Genomic DNA, 14,108 nt, shown 5'->3' with positions numbered 1-14,108 from the left:
CTTGCTGTTTTTCATGTGCCTTAGCGTGCCTTCGAGGAGAATCTGCTCCAAGAGTTTGCCAGGCACAGAGGTGAGACTGACTGGTCTGTAATTCCCCGGGTAATCCATTTTCCCCTTCTTGAAAATGGGGGTTATATTTCCCTTTTCCCAGTCGTCAGGAACTCCACCTGACTGCCATGATTTTCCAAATATGATGGCCAGTGGCTTAGCAACTTCATCCACCAGCTCCTTCAGGACCCGTGGATGGATTTCGTCAGAATAATAACCTTCCATTCCAACACTCCAGTTGTAGGAGCCATCCCACCATGTTTCCGTGATGCCTACTATATCATACTCCCGTAGTCGTGCACACATCTCTAATTCCTTTTGTTTGTTTCCTATGCTACGGGCATTTGTATAGAGGCATCTAAGTCGAGCTCCAAATGAAGCTGGCTCATTGGCTGGAGCAGCTGGAATATCTCTGCATTGATCCAAGCATTTATTGTAGGTGCTGGCAACTGACTGGGTGTGTTGGGATGAAACTATGCCCCCCTCCCCCAACACATCTAGTTTAAAGAGACCTTAAGCAGCCTGGCAAGCCTCCTACCAAAACCTCTCTTCCTCTTCTTTGTCAGATCAGCTCTACCAGCCCCCAGTAGACCTGGCCTAATAAGAGGGAAGATAATTTCTCTCTTTGTGACCTATTAAAAAGTTAGGCAAAGAATGTCTTCTTTCCATTTTGTTAGAGGTGAGTGACACCAGCTTGAGCATTGCGTCTCTGCAAGTGCATTCAGAAGAAGGAAACTAACTCACTGCCTTCTTTTACTGGGAGAAATCAAGACACAGCAAAGTGCTTTCAAAACTGCCTGTCTCAAGGTGAAGAACAGAGACGCAAAGGGAAGGCAGTTAACACGACGTGTCCTTTGAAGTGTGGGGAAAAAAAATCACAGCAACCATACAGGCTCTGAGGAGAGCCCCAGGATCTCTTCCTTGCTAGTTAAAGGGGATGCAAGAGCTGCCCCCAGGCTACATTCACCTTTCCATCAGGCTAAGCCTGTTGTGTTCCTTTCATGTGTTCAAACAATTGTGTCTTACACCATATGATGAGAAAAGCTAGAGGTGGCAGATGGAAAACTACATCCTCAAGGAACACAGCCACGTCCCTCTCATTTCCAAGGCTGGGATTGGAAAAGGGCCATGGCAGAGCAGACTAAATGGTGTATGTCCCGTCAGTGTGTTCCAGGAGACACACATCAGAAATTTGATTCTACTCAGAACTAATATGTAAACTCATTAATCTAGTGAATAATTACTGAAGAATGAATACCATTAAACCTTACTGCAAGAATTTGACCAGCCTCCACCTTATAAGAAAAATTATAAAAAATAAAAAATGCTGTGAAAAGCATTATGACTTTTGTTTGTTTTGGTGTGTGCGGAGTTCCCCCTTCCCCTTTTTTTCTCCCCATTTTCTCAATTTCTCTATTTATAAAAGGAAGGATAACTAAAATCTACCAATAAATTTAGCTACAATGAAATGTCATTACCTATAATGAATGACATTTCTGCATATTGTTGGTGGGGTTTGGGACAAAAGGAAGAACAAGTTGTCCAGCAAAGACTTAAATATATATAAAATCTGCCCCCAAAATATCTGTAACCCATGCTATAAATGAAAACCAGCAATCAGTTCAGCACTATGCTTTTTAAAAACACTACTTTATATTTGAGAAATTTTACATGAACCATGTAAATCTTTTTCTACATGCTTAATTTTAAGGTTTGACTTTTCAAAACTAAGAGTGGCTAGGTAGCATGGGAGAATACACAGGGCACAGGGAATGAAAACAGTACATTACTTTCATACTCACTCCACCTATCCTATAGATGATGCAGAGTTGATATATGGCACATTTACTCAGGTGTAGTCCCATGAGTTTACAAGGAGACTTATAGCTCCTCCCTCAAACACCTTAAAATCTTAACAGAGCGAAGATGACAAATCAGGGGAAGACTTTCAGAGATGAAAGAATTAGATTATTTATAACAAGAAAAGAAACAAGACTGCTTGATGACACAGTTTACTTATAAGGGAGGATTTAAAGGAAGATGGAGAGAAAATGCTTGACAGAACAAGGAGACAAGCATGGGAGTCACATAAAAGGAGGTACAGAGCTGAAGAAATGAGAATGGGAATAGATGATGTGAGTGCACATTAACCTCTCACTTTTTTCCTCCCAGAGACTCACTCCAAAGTTAAAAAATGCTCTTGGATATTTGCCATTCAGTTTTCAATCCAAGAACACAGCCCTTCAGGCCCATCATGGGTCTAGATTGGCCTAATAAATCACTTGTCCCAAGACAATGCAATTAAGCCTAATTAGCCAATGCCTGGATTCCTAAACAGTCTCTTCCCAAGGGAGGTTTTAACTTTTGTTTTCTAAATTAGCTCAAGGAACTAAATTGGTCCCATCTCCTTGGCAAAGAAACAGTTCATTTCTACCTCAGTATGGGATACTTTACGTACTCAGGGACAAAAGTTGCATTCCACTAATAGTTTATCCATACATTAGTCCACAATTTGAGTCCATTAGGACCAATGACAAACCCTTCTGGAAACAGCAGCATGTGATCAGCAACACTTCCACTTGTGATCACTGACTTTCCACCTTGTTAAATTCAGTGCTGCTCCCTTGAAGTCTCTGCATTGATTCTTCAGATGTCTTCCTTGGCTGGGCCAAGGTGCTCTGTTCTGCTAAAACTTTCAGTAGCGCTGAGATACTGATCCTTGAATCTATCAGTTCTGAGTGAGAATTGGACCATCTTAGCCTGTTATTCCTAGAAGCATTTTAAACAAGATCCAATACAACAGATATAAAACAACCTACCCAATCTTTTTATGACTGTCCTTTGCTTCCAACTCACACTGCTCCAAACTTTCACCAGTTTCATGGAAGCTTCAGTTATTTAGCTTGGGGATTTTGCAGCTCTAATTCAGAAAGGAATAATGTGGTGTCTCATCACAGAACAAGAAAATGACTAAAGAAAAACTCAGCTGGAGCTACCAGCCCTGGAAGGGGTTGAGCAACCTCTCACAAAACAGTTACTGGGCAGAGAGGGTCTGCCCTGGAGCAGAGTGGGGACCCAGAGCACCTGGGAAAAATGGGAAGGGGAAGATGAATGGAGCTGGAATAGCATATTTTTGTTTATCTCATGCCAGAGTAAAAGTTCACATACCAAAAATCAATCCTGGTCTGTATAAAGAAATTGTGGGAAACTATTTGTTATCTGGCATTTTCATTGGAACCAAGACACCAAAAAGGAAAGTTATCAAAGAGAAACGATTGTTATCTTACCTGTGTCTATGAAGAAAGTGTTGGAAGATACCTTGTGTTTCTCAAAGCTAATTTGAACTAGTTATAGTTACTTTTTTGTTTCTTGTTCTTTGATTCTTTTTTAATCCTATAGTGAAAGCAGACATGCTCTTTGGACATCAGCTGTTTTCTGCACATACAGCACAGCATTTCTGCACATCACACAAACATTTTATTTTTAAACTCTACCTGGTTCTGGTGAATGCTAAAGTTAAGTCTTGATAAATCCTTTAATTTTAAACACTAGACTGTGTACAATTTTCATTTAATCCTCTGCCAAGGCTTACCTATTATTCTGCTGACTGCTTTACATACATTTATTTCCCTTTCATCTTTTTAAATTGTGCTTTACTTCTTACAGGGATTTGACTAGGACTTTTTTTTCTTCTCTTATCTCAGGACTTTGCATGCTTGTCCCCTCTTGTCCCTTATGCCATGTTGACAGCACAGTTGAACTCACTGCACATTTACAACTGCAAATACTCTGTTCTGAACAACTAACTTCTGTACCTACTACCCTAGGTACTCACAAATATTCACATTTCATTATAGCTAAATTGATTGGTAGATTTTAGTTATCCTTCTTTTCATAAATAGAGAAATTGAGAAATAGGGAGAAAAAAAGGGGGAGGGGGGACACCACTGTCGTGGTTTAAACCTAGCTGGCAATTCAGCCACGCAGCTCTCTCTTACTCCCCCCCCTTCATTCCCTCACTCCTGGAGGGATGGGGAGGAGAATCAAAAGAATGTAACTCCCACAGGCTGAGATAAGAACAGTCCAGTAACTAAGGTATAACACAAACCACGACTGCTACCACCTAATAATAATAATGATAAGGAAAATAACAAGGGAAGAGAATACAACCACTCACCACCCGCCGACTGATACCCAGCCCAACCCCTGCAGTGATCTAGCCCTTATGGGTAACTGCCCCCAGTTCTACATCCTGGGCATGACGTGCTGTGGTATGGAATACCTCTTTGGTTAGTTTGAGTCAGGTGTCCTGTCTCTGCTTCCCCCCAGCTTCCCCTCCTCCCTGGCAGAGCATGAGACTCAGAAAGTCTTTGGTCAGACTAAACATGACTTAGCAACAACTAAAAACATCAGTGTTATCAGCGGTGTTCCTAGGCCGAAAGTCAAAACCACAGCACTGCACCAGCTACTAAGAAGGAGAAAAATGACTGCTACTGCTGAACCCAGGACAACCACACACACCAAAACAAACAAAGAAACAAACAGATAAAACCCCACCTAACTGTATTCCGTGGAAGCTTGGTGGTACAGGCTTAGCCTGCACTGACTGAACAGTTTCAGTAGTGTTTCATAACTCTGCTCTGTCCAGGTCTTTTTCTACCTGAAACCTTCGCATAAAGAAATCGCTCTAGCACAATTAGCCAGGAATATATTGCATTGTGATATATAGAGCAGGTATTAAAAAAGTTATTTGAGTATTAAAACAGACTCCAAAGGAGGTGAGATCATGAGAGAATAAGGATATATTGGATGCATATATGCCAGACTGATTCAGTTTTACTGCTCTAGGAAGAAATGGGACTAGCAAAGGACTATCCAACATACTTGGGTGCAGATGTTAATTAGGATGGTTACAACATGTAACTTTTAGACCCATGGCCTTTACAGTGAATTAGAGAACTATCCCTAGTCTGCTGCTTTTGGCTGGGATAGAGTTAATTTTCTTTATAGTAGCTGGTATGAGGTAACCGTTATGTGCAATGGAGCCCTGCTTTCTTGGAGATGGCTGATCATCTGCCTGCCCATGGGAAGTGGTGAATGGATTCCTTACTTTGTTTGCCTATGCATGCATGGCTTTTGATTGACCTTATAAACTGTCTTTATCTCAACCCATGAGTTTTTACACTTTCACCCTTCCTATCCTTTCTCACATCGTACTGCAGGGGAGTGAATGAGCAGCTATGTGGGGCTTAGTTGCTGGCTGGAGTTAAACCATGACACGCAGCTAAGCCAGGGAGTGCATGCTGGTCTTTGCAGTAACACAAAACAAGTCTGTATTGCTCATAACCCCCATCTGCCAGCCATTAGACTGAAGGATCAAACCTTGTTTTTAGGCATAAATCCTATGGTGAATTACCAACTTTTTCGACTCTTGTAGAAAGCTTGCACATCCATGAAGAAGAACAGCAGGACTGGTATTTCCTTTTGTCTCCTGGGACATGGTATAGTATTACTGAATAATGCCAGGTTTGAGTTGTTTAAGTTTGCAGTTAGGCTGCCACAACCCCTGCAGACTCAAAACACAAAGCAGTTTTGGCATGGCCCCCAGTACCCGGGGGTAATGCTATTAAATTAATAACTCTTTCCCAAGTTACATTTAAAAAAAAAAAGCAGCAACAAATAAGTTTTGTTGTCCAGGGAGCAGGCTCAGGATGGAGGAGCAACTGAAGAGGAAACCAGTTTTTGAAACCAGGCATATCTACAATGTGAATGCCTATTTCCTTACACTGCTCTTACTATGAAGACCCTTGACATAAAAGCATTCTCATAAAATTAAGGTAATTTAAAATAAAATGCATACATGCCTTTGGTGATGGGCATGGGGGTTGAAATTAGAATTTTGGATTTAGTTTTGTTTAATTTTCAATAAACACCCAAGTCCTTTTTGTCCCAGACTCAGTCAGTAGCAGGCAAAGGCACTTGGCAAATGTTCTGGGTCTGCCACTCTGATTAAGGTCCGAACATATATTTTTATATTGGCATACAATACATTAGTTGCTATGCAAATAGCTACCTATAAAAATATGAAGGATGAGATAAATTAAAGAAATCTATATAGGCAGGGACTTCCACAATATTGGCTATGAGTTAAAAACATTATTTCAGAGAGTTTAAATGACAAAATGGTTTCAGCTGGGGTGGAATTTAATTAGCCACTTGTGTGGGCTGAGATGCAAAGAAACATAAGTGTTTGACGCTTCTGTTTTAGAATGGAGTCGTCTGGCCACTGGGTGTCATCCTTGATTCAGATGACAGCCAAAGACTTTTTAGATGCAACATAAAACCTTCAACTTCAGAGCAGTTAAATTCCACTCTATTTGATTGTACCACAACATACAGCAAATTGCTCTGCATTTAAATCAGCTATAAAATTGAATACTTTGACACAAATTCTCCTTTGTCTCACTGCCTTATTTGGAGACCTGAAATGGCTGATTGATGCATAAAAGAAAGAAAAGTAATGCATATTTACTACAAACAATTTGATGAAAGATTATCAAATCTCAGGAAATATGGAAAAAAGAAAATAAATAATGCAAAGGGTCTATACAGGAAGTTTGGAATTATATCCTTAACTAGGCCCTAAGCTAAAAAAGCCTATTTCATATGGGCAACTATTTGACACTCAGTATCCAGATTCAGTGCACAATTTAATGGCTGTGTATGAAGAAGCTGGTACAGGAATAACTAACTTAAGCTCTTACATACAGTACCCTCACAGAAGTTGCAAAATTTCATCAAGGAGTTAAAAAGACTCAAAGTCCTTGAGATTTTCTTCATACTTCCTATTGCTGTTCTGTGATTTCTAGCTGGCCCACACTGTTTCACTACTCAGCAATCTTCCCAGTCCCCACAACCAGGATCCAGAGGTGTGGACATAGGAGCAATGCCCACACCTGGCAAAAAGGGAAGCAGGAAAAAACAAAACAAAACAAAACCCGAAAAACAACACAAACAAACAAAATCTGCAATGCCTTTCCAGAAGAAGTATCCAGATATTTGAAATATTTGGCCAGTGTTCACATATGAGGATCAAATCAGTTTACAACAGATCATATGTCATCGTAATGAGTTTTCTGTTATGGGTGACTAAGAAGAACTTATCAGCATTATTTCGTTATCTCCTGGGAGTCTAGACAGTCTGAAACCAGCACATAGTATAGTGAAGTTTTTCATTGTAATATTATTTCTCTCTGAAACCTGATTTAGTTTACTTTCTTCAAGCTAAAATGAAAGTAAGGGCCAACAATTTCTTCAAGCATTATAGCCAGAAAGAAATGTTTATATCTGTCAGTGCATTAGAAGCATTAATACTACTGTTCTTCATATACATACGCATAGTGCAGTCATAGAACATTTTAAGTAAGGGGGGGGGGGGGGGGGGTGTAGGGTTAATGCAACTAACCTCAGCTGACAGCACAGCTTTTCATGGTTATGCAGTCTTTAAGAACACATATCGCTATGTAGTGTTTCCTAGCTTTACCAGTGGATACAATTTTAATGGAAACATGCCAGTATTAAAGAGCTATTAGACACAACATTGAAATTGTCTTTGATTTTATTCACCAGGCAAAGACTTCAATAATTTTTAAAAATCCATTTTTAAAGAAAGATGTTAAATATTCTCTTTACACTAAACAGTCTCATAGGCCTGATTTAGGTTGCTTGGGTTTAGTATTATAAGCATTCTCATTTATGATTATACTTAGGTTAGAACTGATAGCAGACTTCAAGAAGGAAATGCATTTAAGATGTGAACGTGTACATTAACAACTTCAAAATTTACTGAAATTAACATAAAACAACCCATCTGAGGTAACAAAGTCAGATAAATTATCTAAAGTACTACCCTTTTCATTGCTACAATAAGTCAGTAAAAAATATTACTCCAATGACATTTTTTGAAACAGGTAATTTCTTCTTCATATGTATACATATCTGCATACACACATAGATACATATGCCCATAGTCTACAATGAAGAATCTTTACACCTTTTCACTTTTAAATCTGAACTCAAAGGGAAGATATTTTTTCATTTGAACTTCAAAGCATCTTTTATTTAGGTATAGAAAAATACTTACACTGGTTTAATACTTCGGGAATGCTTCTCATGAATGTAGGCACCAGCAATGCCACCTGCTCCAGAATTTAAATACTGCAAAGAATAAATCAACATGTACACTTCATTCTCGTTATCTGTAAAGTATAGCTTTACTTCCCTCACCCTGCTTTATAAAACAGACCAATTTTAACACTTCTAGCATCTTTAACTGGAGATCTTAGCATTCGTCTCAAAATGCTGATGTATGTAAAAGCAGATATATTTTTTCAGGTTAGTCCTAGAAATAGCTTTCTTGGCTTATGTATGATAGTTGAAGTCTAACAGACAAAAGGTTAGAAAATTGAAGTATGGCTGAAACAGTCCCAAGCCAAAACACATATAGCAAAGGCATCAAACAATTCATCTGACTGTGTCTGTTGGTTCTTAAGTGCAAGAGAATTCAAAGGAACTAAAGATATCTTGTTCTATCAATTGAAATTATTTAAGTTTAGACAAGAATATTCTCTTATTTAAGGACTACTTAAGAAAAGCTTATAGCCACAAGACTTTCTCTGCACAAAAAATAAAAAAAATGCCCCTGATACTGTGACTGGAGACCACAGTGTGCTTCAGAGCAGACATTTAAACACCACTAGCATCCATCTCACACCCACAAGGCCTTGCAGGTCGTTGATACTGTTTTCTTTTGGACATCTCATAACAAAGCCACCACCAAAGTCAGTTTCCACCTCCCCACTGGGACTGGTTCAAACATGTATCCAAGTCTTGATCAACAGCTAAGGTGCAGTTCTTATTCATTTGACCTGTTTGCTGACCCATCATAAGTGACATTATGGAAAATAGGCTCAAACAGTGAATTGATTTTACCTTGTAGGAGCACCAGCATGCAAAGTCTACTCCCCAATCATGCAAATGAAGCTCTATGTTCCCAACAGCATGAGCCAGGTCAAATCCAACAAAGCAACCCTGCAGAAAAGAGATTAGTAATATGCTACTTATCAAGATAATCATCACTATAAAAATATTTTGAAAAAAACATCTTTAGAGCTTTGCTTGCTCTCTATGAAGTCCGATCTTGGTTTGAGTTATTACTAGAAACAAGTTTTCTATACCATAGTATATGTAAGAAAGCATGAACTGTTTTGCGGGCTTGTCTTCAGGGATGATTGGATGTGGTTTAGATTCCTAAGTCTTTTCTCATGCAGTAAAGTGGAATCACTTGAAATAAGTATGCAGAACAATTTCAAACTGTTGTATGGCATGACAAGCTCTAGGCAGAGACAAAATATTAATGTGTATAATGATGTCAATATTCATGAACAATTACAGTCTACTACGTACTTATACTTAAAGACTCTCTGATATTTAAACTGTGAGGATCTTGCTCTTTGGGAATCCAAATGGGTGAGATGCAAAACATTGACCTTAAACATTTCTGTACTTTTCCCTAAAAGGTTACAAAACATTCTGTCATTTCTCTGAAAACTGTTGTATTGTCACGACCACAATTTGCATAGGGCACTGGGGGAAAAAAAAAAAAAAATAAAAAAGAAATAAATAAAAAAAATAAATATATGTGTATATACGTAAGGACCACAGACATGTACTTCAAAAAGTAGCACTTTTGCACACAAAATAACCGCTGGATGGCAGTATTTTTAAACTAAAAAGTTCTTTCAAGCTTTGCTATTTATTTAAGCACAGAGAAATAAAATTGCCTTTTGTGCCAGGACTACAAATTAAATGCTATTTTGCATTTTGCTTCTAAAACACAAACAGCTTGCTTGCAAGCAGCATGACAGGACTAAGAGTGAGAGCACAGACTGCAGAAAAATTCATGTCCAATAATAAACCAAAGGATTTTAAGAATCTCTTGCTGTTTCTTGCACAAAGGGAGCCTTAGCTAAATTATTTAATCAGTTCTTTTGTATATTTAATCTTCTGTAAAAACTAGATAACAATTTGAATGAAGCAGCATTTTAAGATGTGACAAACTAATTCTAACGGAGATATTGGTGAAGTTATCAGCTTGAGAAGTCACTCCAAAATTATGGGAAGAAAACTCACTGCCATAGCAGTTGCATGATCTAAACATTGGAATCAAAGTTCCAATAAACAGCCTAGCCTTCACGTCCTTGGTGGCTTGTCTTCATAGAGACACACACACAAGTGAGTTAAGACAAGTCAACTGAAATGGTGAAGCTAATGCAGAGAAGCTGAAGCACTGAATGCTTTAGAAATAAAATGGCCTTGGTTCAGCTACAGCAAACTAAAGACAATCAGCTAGAGAACAAGAAGATTTTTGTAGGCTTTTAAAGAATTAACTTCGAAATTTCAGTTGACTGGATTTAAATATTTACAGGTATTACTTTTATCTCTAAATTCAACATGCACAAACTTTCTTGGGCACTGACACTGCCTGGAGTAGACCAGCTTGCACCCACACCATAGGCTTATAGCCCTCAAACAGGAGAGCCAACAACATACCACCATCTTCCTGAGCCTCTTTAACTGCTCCGCAGCACTTTGAAATTGCTTGGTAAATCTTACTGGACGCTATTTAACTTACTAATAAAGCATAGCCTAAAAATCTGGGTTCATTGCTAGCAGGTTTCCTGCATCATCTCAGAAACACTCACTTGCACCATTTCATTCAAGTCATCATCTGTAAGTTGGGTCATGCTGGCTTGCTTTCCCTGGTAGATGTCTGGCAATAAAGTCACACAAACTGCAAATGTTTAGCCACACAGATTGCATGGAAAAAGTAAAACAAACTGAAACAGCTCTCTCTGCACAAGCCACGCAGAACAAGGACTGCGTGGGAGTGTCGCTTCCCCAGACTAAGGAGATAACAGAGCTTTCCATCTGCTCTGGGCAAAAAGAAGGACATGTGTTCTCCCCTGCATCTTCCATTTTATTCTAACATCTGAAAGTCATTTCTGCAAAGTGTCTGGGTAGCTGCTGATAACCAGCAGGTAACAACTCAGCATGGACAATGACATTTGGAGAGCGAGAGAGAAATGACAGTTTCAGACCAGCAAAGCTGGGACATTTAGAAAGAAAGACAGGAAAAGAAATTAAGATGAGGGATCTTAAAGCTCTTCCTACTGGGACTCAAGAGATTAAAATACTTTACATATGGTACAGAGTCAGTGGAAAATACAATATAACTTATGAAATGAAAATTGTATTTGAAAAGTAGTCTCCTAAAAGTCAGCCATTTCTTCACTTGTAGAAGAATAAAATGACTCAACCCCTTCCATTCTCTAGAGCAAGCTCAGAAGAATGAAACAAGGCAAACTGTTACACCCCCTTCAGCCTGCTGATGAGTTTCTTGCACAATACATAGTAATTTTGATTTATCTGAGAGGCCTAAGATGGAAAAATAGCCTGAGGTAATTTTTCAAGCTTAATTTAGTTCATTTAATATTTAATGACTTAATGAAGCTGTCTATGTGCAGAGCTTTCACTCTGAGAGGAATCTTAATGTACGCAGAGAACTTAGGAAATTGGCTTAAAAAATGTAAAAGGAAATCAGTAACTTAATTCATAAATGATTGACCTCAAGCATCCTAGGACATTTTCCAGACCTCTGAGCTTGCAGCTCAAATCTCTGGAGAAGCTGTGATAGGCCACAACACTGCAGGATTTTATTTCAAATGTACATTAAAAGAATTATTAAGACCATCTGCGTAGGACTTTTCACTCTGCTGTACTGTCTGACAAGTGATTTTTTTTTGCCTCCTCTTCTCAAATGACACTTCCGCCCTGTATTCTCCACTTCTGACTTTCTTGCTTCTCAGCTCCCTCCAAGCTATTTTCTGTTCAGGAGCATGGCATCATCACAAACAGGAAGGAGAGCCTTGCATTTCTGCTATGAACATGACTTCTTGGGCTTATCTTCTCTTGATGCACATTTTAAAGGACTTCCAACATTTCTGTGATAATGTATTACGTATAAGACAATCCAGAAGCTCTTGAAGGAGATATGGTCTTTAAGTCTATGCACTTACTGTCCTGAAAGCTCATCAATCTGGCAACAGGGACTAGCTGGATGCCACCAAACAGAAACTGAGCCTATACACATTACATAGATGCTAATGATTCTGGTTTAACAGCTGTTTGGTTTGTTTTTTGTTGATTTGGTTTTCCTGTTGTTGTGTTGGTGTTTTTCTACCCCCTAATCCAGTGGTGGCTCTAACATCATCTCTGACCTGGGAAAAGAGGAGAGAAGCTAATTGCTTCTGAAGATGCAGCATCTGGGGACTTCTGGTAACCAGAAGCCCTGAGACTAAGAGAAGTAGCAGGATACAGTAATACCTCTATCAACATTAAGACAGAAAACTCTTCATGAAACCCTGACTTTGTAGCTGTTCAAGTAAATATTTGCCATATGCAGATGTTCAAGGGTGGTGTAGCAGCATGTTACATAGTGGGTTTATATAAACACATGAACATCACTTAATCCAGGGGGCAGAGTCTGCAAGGGCATTGAGCTGATCCTATCTGACAGTATGGAAATAAAAACAGGGCTGTCTCATACTTTTCAAGCCTTATGGGTACTCAAACACTTCTTCAGGCTGAATTATTTTTTTCTTTTTAAATACACTAATGTCATTATAGATCATGAACCTACCAGCATCCCAGCCCTACATATTCTAACCACAAAGAAGCTGGCAAATACTTTCTTTTTTTTTTTTTTTAAATCTCTGGAAGAAGAGACTCACTTCTACATTATGGCATTTCTAACAGTCATGCAGGTGGAAATAGACATTTGACATCTACCTGTGCCTGCTGGAGTACTGAAATGCTGTCAGAAATTGCTCTGCTCTTCAGTAACATGACACAGACTATAAATCTGCAGTGGTTTTGTGTATATTCATGTGGAAGCACATACCCCTGAGTTAATAGTATTATTTGCATTGCTTTATAGAAATTTTAAGTTTTCTCCAACAAGTCCTGGTTATATCAGATAATATAAACATCAAACCCACTTTCATTCCAGATAATAAACTGTGAGTGACTACTCTTCTCCCAGAACACAGGTTCTCAGCCCGTTTAGGATAGTTTATTGCTTTCAGTGAAACTGCACCACTTCCACTGATCCAAGCACGTGTCCCACAGTCCAGAGAGCATCTTTAGTGAGGCAGTAAAGTGATAGGCTTTTCTCAGAATGTTCATATTTACAGTAGAGAAGAAAGATTTTTCTCTCAGACACCTTTCAGGCACATCACAGCAGATTTCAGGGAAAAATCACTGTAGGCACGTAGGCGTTGGGAGCTGAATGAAAGCTTTACTGCCACCAGGAGTGAGAGAGAGCAGAGCAGTGGGTGGCATCGTCCTATTAATAACCTGCATTAACTTTCAAACATTTTAGCATAGTCTTTTGATTATTTGTGGTCAGCAAAATAATGAAAGACCCCCAAGGAAAACACCATGAAGGTGCTTTTTGAGTTGCATGGAGCTAATACACAGACCCATTTCCCCCTGCAGCTGATTCCCTCCATTTCTGTTTTTCCCTTCATTTTCTGCATCCATGTCAGAAGTCAGTCTTGTTTTGTACCGGGTTCAGGAACAATTTTGTTGCCAGGTGCTGCTCTGTGAGAACATTCCCTTTTCATATCCCACAGGGCCTGCACTAGCTCTCACACCTGCTCTGCTCTCTCAAGGGAGACTTTACCATCAGTTTCCAGAAGCATAAGTTACTCCCTGACCTCCAGAAAAATTTCCACTGCCAAACCTACAGAAACAGAAAATGTGTAGCCTGTTGCGAGCCAGGAACTTCTCCAGGGAGTTAAAACATCAAATATAAATAGTTAGCTGGCTTGCCAAAATCCAGTGATACTAAATCTTTGAATGGTTTAATCTTTTATGAGATAAGGTACATCCAGTAAAAGACTACCCCTACAGAAAGTCTGGTGACCTCCTGTTGATAA

At 39.1% G+C, this 14,108-nt stretch overlaps 1 protein-coding gene across 1 annotated transcript in view; it reads right to left on the bottom strand.

Annotated features, from left to right (window-relative positions):
* The window catches only part of KYNU (kynureninase), a gene marked incomplete at its 3' end in the record, with an annotated part of 58,207 nt that overhangs the window by 16,546 nt on the left and 27,553 nt on the right, over nucleotides 1-14,108 (bottom strand). The window contains exons 8-9 of the mRNA XM_080621500.1: nucleotides 9,040-9,138; nucleotides 8,192-8,265 (exon numbers count right to left, since the gene is read on the bottom strand). Of these exons, the coding sequence (XP_080477626.1) occupies nucleotides 8,192-8,265; nucleotides 9,040-9,138 (173 nt within the window). The remainder of the gene's footprint in view (nucleotides 1-8,191; nucleotides 8,266-9,039; nucleotides 9,139-14,108) is intronic.

The sequence above is a fragment of the Psittacula echo genome (assembly GCF_963264785.1).
Source record: "Psittacula echo genome assembly, chromosome: 6".
NCBI lineage: Eukaryota > Metazoa > Chordata > Aves > Psittaciformes > Psittacidae > Psittacula > Psittacula echo.
This window is presented reverse-complemented; position numbering and strand designations above follow the sequence as displayed.